The sequence below is a fragment of the Gambusia affinis genome, linkage group LG12 (genome assembly GCF_019740435.1).
Source record: "Gambusia affinis linkage group LG12, SWU_Gaff_1.0, whole genome shotgun sequence".
Lineage (NCBI taxonomy): Eukaryota > Metazoa > Chordata > Actinopteri > Cyprinodontiformes > Poeciliidae > Gambusia > Gambusia affinis.
Genome location: NC_057879.1, coordinates 11167121 through 11180082, shown reverse-complemented (window position 1 = coordinate 11180082; position 12962 = coordinate 11167121). Strand labels below are relative to the sequence as shown.

Genomic DNA, 12962 nt, shown 5'->3' with positions numbered 1-12962 from the left:
ATACATGTAAATTAGAAGTGCATCAGGACAGTAAATGAATAATTCAAACAGTTGATCATTTTACAACTTAAAAATGACAACTGCTCATCAGAGGATGGAAATATTTAACATTTATTGGAGGAAAATGAACAGCATCTATTCACAGACAATAAAACACACAATACATGAGATTACACTTTGACTAGTATAGAGGTAATCCACGCATTTTGGAGATAATCCAGGATAATCCCACGTTTATTCTTCCCAAAGCATCACAGTTACAGAAAGGTATTAAATCAAAAGCATTTTACAAATACGTACAAATAAAAAAAAAAGGCTAGATATTTCATTGAATAGTTCCATTAACGTTGTGCATAATGAAATAAAGCTTTAAAGCTGTTAATACTTCACCAGTATTGCAAAGCTGATATATAGTATTGTAAAGTCGGCCGAGTTGTGACATCAGTAGCCCACAAAACCTGATCTTAGCCCTTTGTTCTACAACATCATTCATCATCCATGATCTGTGCGGAGTCGCAGACCTTCTGCCTCTCTTCAAGGGGTTTTGCTTAGTCTAATGAGGCATGTAAACCCACACCTGAGCCGCAGTTATAACTCATCACAGCAAGGGTCCTAAACATATCACCAATAACAGACACATCAAGAGGTCTGCAGAAGGACAGGCAGTGTGGATATAATTCAAAGTATGCATACAAGCCTGAGCATCAGAGGCACCGTGGGTTTGGGAAGGGACAGATAATGAGGAAAGGGGCAGGAGTAAGGGGGCAGGTGGTAAATAGAGTGGTGGGGGAGGGCATAATCCACTGCTGAGTCCCCTCCTCTGCAGAAAAAAGACCTGTCTGTTCCGCTTGCACTTAAAATAGAGGCAGCAGAGATGAGATAGGCAGGGGGCAGTCTAACAAGGGGATCATGACAAGGGGGAAAATTTTGGCATTTCAACAAACAGCATGAACCGTGACAGTTCATAGTTTGATAGCAATAGGCTTAACTGGAACTGAAACCATTGGTTGTGGACAGATCTCCCTTGTTATTTGTAAGTTTGATACAAAGACACTGGAAGAGAGCATCCTCCATCCAGGTCTGGTGCATAGTTTACGTCTGAAAGCAAGAGGCAGGTACAGCAACGCCAAGCTCACATCACCACACATTTCCATGCTCCAAATCAGGTCTACAACAGAGCTGAGGAGTGAAAGCAAATAAGATTGAAAATTCATGAAGAAACACTTCAACAAAGAGTCCTAACCCCTCTCCCCCCGAAAAAAAACCCTCCCCCCAAAAAACAACAATAATGTAATGACACTGCCAGCAGTATCAGCTGAGTCTGAGGGGGGAAAAAAGGAACAGATAGAAATCATGTTGGCTTTGGTGAGATGTTGCTCATTATATAGACTAAATCAAATGTCCCTTTACTCGTGAAGATTTTATTTTAAGTTAAAATTAGACTGAAACAGAGCCGTCTGGAGAGACAAATAAGAGAACAACCTTTGTTTGGAAGTAGTGTTTCAAAACATATCTGGAGTGCTTTTAAAGGGGCACAGATATTTATGGAGGAACAAAATGTGTATTTGCAAGTTAGATTTTTCAAGTCCCCATCTTGGAAAAACAGGATTGTCTCCTAAAGCTGGAAGTCCCAGATTATATTGTAGTTCTGAATCAAATATGGCTGCCACACTTCAAAAATCTAGAGGAAGTTGTAGATATGAACATTATTCTCACAGTTTGTGTTCATTTAAATCATTGACACACACAGTTCTGAAAAGCCCATATTAGTTACCAGGTTCCTTTAAGGCAAAGAACCCATTGAATTATGTGATTAACTTGTACTAGGAAAAGTAATTAGCACCACAACAAGTAGAAAACCCCACCGATTCTCCAATCTGCAGCAAAATCTTGCTCCACTCGGTGCAATCCAGCCCTGAGCTCGGACTTGAGAGACAAACGTACTGCAGCAACAGAGTGATGCACGTAATAAAATAGTGTTTTATATTTATCCTAAATTATCCCATGACAGTAGAGCCTGGAAACCTAATGTCCAAATTCAGTCATCACTTACAGCTCGAACAATATGAAGATCTTAAACGTCTCAGAACTCATGATTAATCAAACAAATACAAAGCTAAGAAAACTGCATAAAACCACCAGATGGCAGTAGAAAATAACCTCAAATGCCTGAAAACATCAGTTTTGTGTAGTGTCATTCTATTAGTGCCCAATCTATAGATGAAAAGGTTAAAAACATGATTGTGTGTAGTTCCAAATAGTCATTATTTAGCAAACAAGATACTGTGAATAAAACTGAATAAGACAAAAAGTCATTACACCCTTTGACACATCTGTTTCTGCTTAGTGTTCAGCTGGAGCTGTTGTGTACAAAGTGCGTAGGTGCAAATTTTATACATAGACGCAGTATATGGCGAATGCACCTAAACATCATGCATAATTTTCCTGATTCAACCCTTAATTGTCCTTTGTGTTTTTATGTTTTCAAATCCATTCCATCTTGACAGAAAGTCTCCCAAGTTTGCTCAAAAAATATCTCATAGATACAAAAAAAAAAGTATTTTAATTTCCTTGCTATGTTTCTGTTTTCATGATAATATATTTTTAAACATCCGTCTTCCCCATTCTGATGCTCCCGTCTTGCCTGTCTTCTGTTAGTGTGAGAGGGGCACGATCACTTCCACGTAGTTGTTGGGAAAGAATCCGGTTTGTCCACGGAGTCTTCCTTCAAACCAGTTCTCGTCAATTTGCCTGACCAAGGTGATTATTTCCCCCTCGTAGAAACCCAGCTCTCCGTCGTTTTCTGGCACAAAGTCATAGAGGGCTTTACAGCTCGGCTCCCCTGGACACAGACATGAAGAGAAGACGCAAGAAGGGGAAAAAGAAAGCACATGTAAGTCCAGTAACTAAAATAAAGACTCACAGTGTTGGCCAGAAGTTTACGTACAGTCAGAATCTGCATGAATGTGTGAATCCTTTAAATAAGTTCAGACATATGGTGTCACTATTGTGACATTTGAAGAGTCTCTAGAAAACACCACTGGTGGAAGGTTTCAAAGAGGAGGAAGCGAAATGTTATGACTTATTAGTTCTCAGCTGATTAATGAAGAAAACTTCAGAAGCTCAAAATCAGAGCATTTACAGGATGTTTTGAATTTAGCAAAGATTTTGAGATTCAGAAGTTTGAGTGGTCGTTGAAGAAGTCGTCAGATGTATAAAATTCAGCCAAATTTACAAACTTCGAACTGGGAACTTCATTTAAAAATGTTCAATTTTAAATAAATCAAAAATAATATAACGGGAGCTGCTGATGATTCCATACATCTGAAGATCTGGTAGCAGAAACAGTCAACACTTTTTCCCCTTTTATGTTCTGCTCTGCTGAAAGGGATCAGTTGACACAATAAACATTCAATAGAGTTAGTAAAAAAAAAAAAACAGCCAGAGAAGTGCATCCATGTCACTGCCACACACGTGTGCAAAGAAAGCAGTCAAGTTTTGTGGTTAATTAGTAGGTAATCTTCTTCTGTCCACTCACGCGGTTTGCTCTTGACGGAGGGTCTTTTGACGGGTGGAGGTGGATACTGTGCTTGGGCTGCTTAATGTTGCAGAAAGGGAAATAATTCTGTCAGGAGGGCGATGCGGATGTGCAACGTGTTTTCCTAAGACGGGGGGGATTGGCACGTACTCACAAAGATAAAGTAAAATACACAAAAGTAGTTTTACCAGGAGTGTATGCCGGGGGGCTCACAGGACCTGCTGAGTATCCTCCATTCGACTGCTCTTCGTCTCCATAGTCAAAGGATTGTCTGGGTTTAGGTTTGAATTCACGCTTCGGGCGGGACTGAGCTTCATTTAGCCTGCATCGGAATCAAAATAAAATGCAAAAATTACATTTCTGATCTCAGTGCAAGTATAGAGCAAGTGAAAAGGAACCTAAATGGCCTCCTCTGTGGTTTTTCCCACCGAGTCAGAGTCGTCCTTGCAAATTAGATTTGGATTTTCTGAACATAAATGTCTGCCACCCTTTCAGGATTTATTTGTAAAAGTAAACTCAAAACCAAATTATTAGTTATTATTTTGCTTTTACTTCACAGTTTATGTTATGTTGGTCTATCACATGTTGGAATGCGGCAAAATTAGGAAAAAAAAATTAAAATGGATACAAATATGGCAAAACACACCACAATTTATAGACATTTATAAATATTTTCAGATCTGTCTGTAGGTTCTGCATAAATTTCATTTAGTAGCAGAAAAGGCAAATGTGACGCTTGATCATAAAGGTTGTCGACCCGGGCAATATACTGTCAGAAGTCATTTCTTGAGCTGACTGGAGATTGAAATCCATTTCTTGGAACTTTTGGCTTTAAAAATAATTGTCCATGTATCCCTAGAATGAGGAGATGCAAACTTAATCTTATGTCAGTGTTTTTATACATTCTAATCTTCAAAATGCTTGCGATAGAGCCAAAGAAGACGACAAGTGGGATTTAAATAAAAAAAATCTTATTTGGCAAGGTTTGTGAACTTTCCTGAATAACTAGGTCATGATATCAGCGCAGAGGGTTGGAACTATTTTTACTTTTATATATTTATTATGTAGACCTGAAATCAGTTGTATTTAGGTTTCATTACATGGAAAATATACATATTGATTCAACAGCTATTTTTAAATAGTAGCGCATTTTTTAATAGGATAAGCAGTAAAGGCAGAGCTGACCTTTCTTTCAATCTTTCTGTGACCTCCTCCAGGATCTCCGTGGCCTGCCTGTGGTACTGCAACAGGGACTCCACAAAGGCAGACAGCTGACTCACCTGCTCCACCTACATGTGAATCAACCGAATATTTTAGAGCAATTAAGGTAAATAATTGCTGAAATTATAGTATAATATAATACAAAATATAATTAGAATTGCTGGAGCATGAAAAACCGATGCGCCGTTCTTGTTACTTAAACAAGAACGGAGCATCGGTTTTTCCACAAGATTGCTTTTACAGCAAGTCACCATGGAAAGAAAAGAGGCAGATGAGCTGGAGCAAGCTGTTCCTGAAGATTCGATGTGCTGACTCAGTTTCAAGAAGCATGCATAAAAAAAAAAAACACCCATCTGAGCTCATTTTTATAAAGAGAGGGTAAACTCTGTTAACGGATTAGTCACAGAAACACAAAAACGCATTCTAGTTTTCTGATTTAAACCATGTTCAATACAGTTTTAGAAGATTTGTACAATAGGCACTGGATTATATTAAATATTCTTTATTCATCTTGCAACACGTGGAATAAAGTCACAAGAGGAATATTTCAAATATCGAATCCACCACACCGAAACCATGTTTACACACCAGACCCTTTTTTTCACTTCACTTGCTGTATCTGAGAATGCCAAGGTCAAGTTTTTAATCCTTTTTACTGATGTGAATTGCTATCTTCCAACAAAACGTCTAATAATTTAGTTAGTAAAATACAATAAGTTGACTTTACCAACTTAACTGTGTGTTGAAATCATGATGCCGTCTGAAATCTCTCAGTATTTTGGTTCCTACAAATTTCTCATTGAAAATGATATAATCTACTTTTTTAGATTTTTTTTTTAATTTTTTTTTTTTTTTTTTTTTTTTAATCTGCCCACTTAGAAAAGGATTTACCTAATTGAACAGCATTTTATTTCACTTTATTTTGCAAACTAAGATCGACTCCATTTCAAAAAATTGTTCAAGTCTGGCTTGGATTATACAAAGACAAACACAGAATCCCAAAACCAGTTTTAGACAGCTTTGTTTAATGTTTGTAAAAATCTCAGCCCCATACCCAGACATAAACCTTTAGGATAAATGGGCAGTGAATTTGTTTTTTTTTTTGTATTTTCTATGAGTATATATTTATGTGAGGGTCTGTGTAACCAAAATGTTCACTTAGATGGGCAAAAGCTGAACTTTGCTGTGTTAACTCAAAGATGAAGAACATCATCTTATTACAAAGGCTCCAACATGTTTCCATCTGCTACTCTCTGTTTTATCTACCTTTGCACTCTTGAGAAATAAAAAAAATCATATTAAATACCAGACAGCATTGCTAGACAGCATACAATTACATTCCCAATATTGCATGGATCATAATGGACGATCACATGGGAGACTGCTTCACTATTTCCAATTGCTTTAGCATGTCCTCTATGACTTGTTTTATGGACTCCTCTGCATGATTAGTTGCGGTAAAACTTAAACATCTTTTCACCAGCTTAAAAGAGAAAAATGAAAACTTATGTGATATCCATTTAGGCAAGACAGAAAATCAAGCCAAGGCATTTGCAAACTTACATCAGTTTCCAACAGATTCTGCATGGAGCACTCAGCCATCTCTTTGGACTCGTGGAACTTCTCCAGGGACTGCCTAATCTCGTCATCTGGGATTTTACCTTGACGCTTCTTTTTATAGTCATAGTCCAAACGGCGGCCTTCCAACTTCTTTAAGTGGTGCTGTGAGTTAAACACACAGAGGTGAGGGAGAGATTAAAAATGTCATATTGTCTCCGTGATTTTTTTTGTGTTATTTTTCCCAGTGCACCTGCCTTACAAAGCACAAACCTTGCAGTTCAGTGCAAAGCCGGTATGTAGATAAACTCATCACATCTTTGTCCTACCTGAATATCTTTGATATCTTTGTCAGCGACCGCCTGCAGTGGGTCAATAAAATTCTGCTTCACATCAATGTCCAGGGAGTCCTTGACTTCAGCCAGCCTCTTCATCGCCTCTCCAACATCCACCAGAGCTCCGCCTAGAAAATACACACAAGTAGAAAAGTAGGAAATTCTGACTGCCTTGGGTCAATATTAAATCAGTAGATATTTGCACAGTCACGATGTATAACTGCAGACCCTTTCTCAAACACAAGTTCCTTCCCCAGCAGGGGTGGAACAATGTTACATAAAAAAAAACAACAACAAAAAAAACCCCAAAAAGATTTGCAGAGCTGCAGTTTAGTTTGTGATTTTCATAATGCTAAAGTTCCAAGGAAAATGATTTGTATTCTATAGAAAGATGAGCCAGTCTGGAAGAACATCAGTGTTTTCTACTCATATTTAACATTCTTAATACAGACTCTGCCGTCAGTTCAACTTGAACATCTAGTTGCTTTTCTCTACTTCCATTTCCAGTTTGGTTCTTAATTTGAATAGAGCTGAGTTCTAAATAAAGTAATTGTAAAACTGAGTGAAATGCAAAACGTTAACTCGACAGAAAAACTAGGTCTGCTTTCAATGTTATGTTATGTTGACCAAGCACAACAAACAATAAAAACAAACTGCATTCTGTTTTCTGTGTGGATATAAAATGAGCTTTCATTTAAAGATGGGAAGTTCACCACTAAATGCCAGCTGAATGTGCTTTTCAAACAGAATGAGAAGTAAGAGTGTTTTTCACTTCCCTGAGTGTTTTTGGTTTCCTGTTTCATCCAAAAATGCCCCCGGGCTTAACACGAGGTTGTTTTGTAAGAGCATAAAATAATATATATCGATAGATCTATAGATAAACGTCCACACTACATCCCCAAAACGGCTCCACAAGTCTTACCAAAGCTATTGTCCTCCCCTATGTCCCGTCCATATTTAGTCATAGACTCCCCCAGGAGTCCCTCTGGCTGGGGATAACCAGGACTGTTCACCTGCCCACGGATTTTGGACATTGTGTTAAGCATGGTGAGCTTAGCTCTCGACGCAGGATTGGGCTGCAGGTACTCTGATGTTTTCCCAATAACATCCACTACTGCTTTACTGGTAACATCTGCTTTCTGGAGGGACATGAGAAGGCAAACAAAAAAGGAGAAAAAAAAGAGAACATTTGTCAAAGAATCATCTGTAGCCTTATTTGATTTGAGCAAGATCATCCAGTTAATTATGCTGTAATTACCCTTTCAAGTTCTTTAAAGTCTTCATCCAGTTTGGTTCCTTCTGCACCTCCAACCTTTTCACTCATCATCTGTGGAAATAAAGCAAGTAGAAGGATTACTTTCAAGAATAAATTTCAATGTTGATGTAATAACATTATTACAATTCAGCTACTTAACAGATACTTTTTGAGCTCCAAGGAGCGCACAGGGACATGTCGTTGTTTCAGGATCATGAACTAAAGACTTGGTCCAGGACTATAAAGCGCCATGCTTTTTCTTCCTAATTTATGAGAAGTAGTCCTTTTGCACTGCGAGCAACCTCGTATGTGCTTAAGAACTCCAATTTCATTTCCATCAGGTCAGCAAATGCATCACAGTTTCCTACATGATGACCACAGGCAATGCTTTGTTTTACTGTGCAAAAATGTTACTTTATAATCTCTTTTGCACACACACACCCACACACCAACTACACAAGTGGTTCAAAGCTCAATAGAAGACTGAAAATGTGCTAGTCTGCATGTATAGAATATAGATACATGTACCAGATGGATTTAACCAGAAGATTATTTTCTCTAGTTTTAATAATACCACTTAATTAGCTTGTCTGGAATGTACATAATCTCAAAAACCTCTCCAAACATGAATGAAGAATAACCCAATTACACTCAACAGCAAAAAAGGGGTTGTTTCAGCATTTACGCAAAAAGGTTAAGATAAGTAAAAAATCAGAAGTATGAACAATTTACGTCCTACACTAATTGCGTCAGCTACAACTGCCAATAAAATGATTTGCAGTAAACGTATAGTTTTCATGATTTGGACTTTTTCATTTTAACAAAAGCAACAGCCAAGTTAAAATGCCTGTTGCCCACATAAAGCCTGCAGGTACTTGCGTGCATCTGTGATTGCTCCGTATGTCAAACCAGTTTAGCTCCATTCAATGGTTGGCTCCGTCTAACCAAAAGTCTAAAAACAAGTTTTTAGACTAACAGTGAAGCATCTGATCCACTGTCAAACGGCCTGATTTAAAATACTCAAAGGCCAGAGTGACTTCAAGTTTGGAATTAGACCAACGTCACTGATGATAAATCGCAGGGTTTCATTGCAAACCACAGAAAAACAAGCAACATCCAAGATTTGCAGCTAAAAAACACTGAGGGGCGGCTGCTGATCCACTGGTGCAGACAATTATTTTTACAGTTGCTGATTGCACACAGACAGGCTTTTATGTTTAGAGCGATATTTTAGCAGCTTTATGCCTTTACTTATATGTATATTTTATATATGTGTCATTAGCAGTAGCCCTACAACATATGATTAATATTCCACAGTTATGTGTATATTTTTCATCTTAATAGACCGACAGGAACAGTTGCCAGCTAACCTTCCATGTAGATATTTTGAAAAAGCCAATTTAGAGATGTTATCTTAGTATTTTTTATCTTTACATAAGAACCTCAAAGCAGCTCCTTTCTTATATTAGCATAACGAGATCCTGCTAGGCAGCATTTGCTTGAACCTTGTCATCAGTCTCTTCATTTTCATTCATTCCTTATAAAACCAGATGAACAAGTTGGCATTAGTGGGTTTTTTCCAGGCATTTGCCAAAGGAAATCTGGATGGCAAATGGATGCACTTCTCAGGTACACAGCACGCCTCAGTATTTGGAATGTAAAACATCTGTTGTAACCAATCCATACTGCAATGGTAGAGGTATACAAGAGCGTACCATCTGTACAACCGCCCACCTATTATCAATGTTAGCTACAAAGTATAACTACTGGACAAACCTTTAACCTAGAAGAGGTATGGTCGGAATTAAAAATGACTCAGTTCTATTTATCGCCGCAGTAAACCATCCCAGTGAATGAGCCAGAACAATGACAGAACCTGAATGAAGTCATTGTTACCACGTCTGTCATTTCCCCAGAGTGACAAGTCCGAATATCTTGGGTGAAACCAGTCAATTACATACAGGCTCTAATCTGCAATCACATGACACTGAGTATCTCCCAATGATGTAACTACTGAGCACAGAGCCATTACTTCATTTGTATGATGTTCCACCAAAAACAAGCGCCTGCTGCAACAATACTGCCACCAAAACAGAGCCTACTGGTTTTGCAAGTCATGACATGCAGGGAGGTATGTTTGTATGAACAATTACATATTTAACCCACAAGCCTTCAGCAGTCACCCTCAAAATAGAGGTGACTGCAAGCGAAAACTTGACTGAACAAATGCAACAAAACCAGAGGAGCCTTATTACGTCGTCTATTATGTAGTCTCCAACAAGGAACGCCATATTAAATTACTTGGCAAAACTCATTCAAATTCATTAAAAAAAACCTGTTAAATGCAAAACATTCCAGTTCCTTTATGTTATCTTCTTTTTTTTCCCCTTGTTGAAAATAAGTAAACATTGACTTTTAAGGTCTGATGGAGAAAGGAGAAATACAGTTCTAATATGCTTATGAATGTAAACAATTTAAACGAACTAACCAACTCATTTAGGCTCTTACATCACAATCATCATAATATTGCCTCAAATGTCAATAGTGGGGATAAATACGATATAAAATATACGCTTTTACCCCATGACTAGACAAAACTAAAACCCGACCGTCACTGCAATGTCTAAAACCCTTTAGGTCTGATTTAGGAGAGATAAACCTCTCGAACAGATGGCGCTAATCCTGCGTACTCTGGCGCTAACATAGTGAGCATTTAGTTAAAACGAAACTATAGAAAATAAACATCTCCAGTTATATGTTTATGAATAAAACTTTGTTTAAAAGACAGTATTAGCTCTAAAATGAAGAAGCCAAATCTAAACCCCACAGACTAACTAATTAACTAACCAGAGCAGAGCGATTGGCAACTTACTAAATTTAGTTAAACCTGAGATTAGCATGAGCTAATTTAAGACTAACTTAAAAGAGGGCAGGTTTAAAGAATTTAACTGCAACATAAATTTGTGTCTTCTCTAATTCAAAACATTAACCAGACCTAGAAGGCTTGTTTTGGTTCCCGAAAATCTTTTCTACTTTAGGTAACCTAGTGGCTAAAGGCTTGAGCAACAGAAGTAGGAGAGCAGCGGAGCTGTGGAAGCAACTGGCTAATGTCTAAGAAGTCAACTCGGTTACCTGACTGGCTTTGAAAAATTGCTTCTTAAATCCTGCGACCGACATCTTTTCAGCGCTTCCTCCTTGTCCTCGATCGGGAAAATGTGTGCAAAAAAGCTTAAGTGAACGACTACAGCCCTAAATCTGTCGAGAAAGCACGTCTCCAAACTTTGCTCCGCGGATAAGAAACTTGCTAGGCAACCACAATTTCCTGGCTTCCAGAGTGGGCGGAACCGAGCTGGTTCAAAACACACACGTAGACACAAACAGTGGGTCGGTCCACTTCCTTCTACAATTATTTTATTGCACTAATTTATAATTCACCTTATTACGGAGCTTGGCTTCAGTCCATGTTTGAGCATGTGTATTAAGAGTTTTACTTCTGTTATTATTGTTTATTTTTGAGTTAATATTTGATCTAGTTTTTAAACAAATACTAATCGAAATTAATAAAACAGCTTCTCAGAGGATGATTCTAAGAGAAAATCACCACAACAAAATCTACATTTCTTTATGGAGTCAGACAAGATATGTACCCTAAATAATAAAGACTACTGGCTATAGTAAATGGCACCACTGTGTTGTAGAATGACAGTGACTGTTAATACCCTGGGTGAGCTATTCCCTCCAACTATAACCATTCCCTCCAGCCCACAACCTTTTTTACGAGAGCTGCACCAATCAAGTGGAAAAAAATCAAAATCAGAAGGGAAAGAGTGACTTCAGGGGCTCGATTAGTAGATTAAAAGGTTTTTCTTTTCTTCCTATTCATTAAATGTGTCAAAACTCAAAATTTCTACTATATTTTTCTGTCAAAACATCAAGAACCTGGACTTAAAATCAGGTAGAGCTCAAGAAATGTGCTTTGATGCATAAATGAGGATAATTTTGTAGTTCCTTTATTTAATTGTTTTTTTTTTTTTGTTGGGTCCACAACAGCCTGCCATGGCATCTTTTATCCAACAAGAGAGACAGCAAGCCATTTCTCTCATTTATAAGAAAAAGTATTGGTCAAAACTTGAGTCAGTAATTGTCACATCCTTACCAAAACCAGAAATCTGAATTGACCAACAGTATTTCTTTTGCTGAGGTAGTTTTGTGGATGAACACTTGACGAAAGACTACTGTAAAGACAATCACCACAATTATGCTCAGTGGCATCTTCCTGTCTCACTAAAGAGTAATGTAGATGGTGGTGGTCTCATTTGTTGCAATGCAGATGTTGCTCTGGGTCTGTTGTGGTGAAGAAAGAGCTGAACCAAAGAGCAAACCTCTTGATTTTCCAAGCTGTTCACCCTTCTGCTCACACGTAAGGAAATGACATACGGATCAAGGCTGAAAGGACAAGATCCCAGACACATTTAAATGAAATGACCTTCTTTTGTATGGTAAGGAGCACCATCATTGCAGGGGGAACTCGAACCGCTACTCCTCTGGATGGAAATAAGTCTCATGAATTTGCTCAGGCATCTGATTAGGAAGCTTCTCTTTGGAGTTTTTCCTTTGACGTCCTGTTGGGAGGAGACCAGGTAGATCCAGAATACTCTGGACGGCCCACATGTCCCTTCTGGCCTTTTGTGCAAAAAGATGCTTCTACTTTTCTCTCTACCCCTGCATCCTGACCTCAGAAAAGCCAAAGAAACTGAATTGATGGAAATGCCTCACCCATTCGGGTTAAATCTGTTCTTTAAAAACCCTTTCAGTTGAAAGTAGTTGAAGTATTTTAGAATTTAAAGAGGATCTAATGGAATCCAGATTCACCAGAAAAAAAAGACAGTTTTTTAGACTACAGAATTAAATATGAAGTTTCAAATCAGATAGTAGCTTCAACATCATTGCAGGTTTTCTATCAGTACCCGCACTTTGCAGAACACGGGGCTCTGAATTTCAGATTGCTTGTAAGAGTAGATAGGCAACAAAAAACAACTTAGTGGCAACTCGGTTG

The 12962-nt window shown here is 38.1% G+C and overlaps 1 protein-coding gene across 3 annotated transcripts; it reads right to left on the bottom strand.

Moving 5' to 3' along the window:
• Positions 1–87: 87 nt before the first annotated feature.
• Positions 88–11308, bottom strand: LOC122840697 (endophilin-A2-like). Of its 3 annotated transcripts, none has more exons than XM_044133270.1 (9): positions 11039–11308; positions 7910–7978; positions 7574–7790; positions 6646–6779; positions 6323–6481; positions 4724–4827; positions 3727–3860; positions 3539–3595; positions 88–2842 (listed from the first exon to the last, which is right to left on the bottom strand). In XM_044133270.1, the coding sequence occupies exons 1-9, from the start codon at positions 11081–11083 to the stop codon at positions 2655–2657; spliced, it is 1107 nt and encodes a 368-aa protein (XP_043989205.1). In that variant the 5' UTR covers positions 11084–11308; the 3' UTR covers positions 88–2654. The 3 variants fall into 3 exon arrangements, with proteins under 3 accessions (XP_043989205.1, XP_043989204.1, XP_043989207.1); XM_044133269.1 differs by having other exon boundaries at positions 3539–3598; positions 11039–11306; XM_044133272.1 differs by lacking the exon at positions 3539–3595 and having other exon boundaries at positions 11039–11306.
• Positions 11309–12962: the final 1654 nt, after the last annotated feature.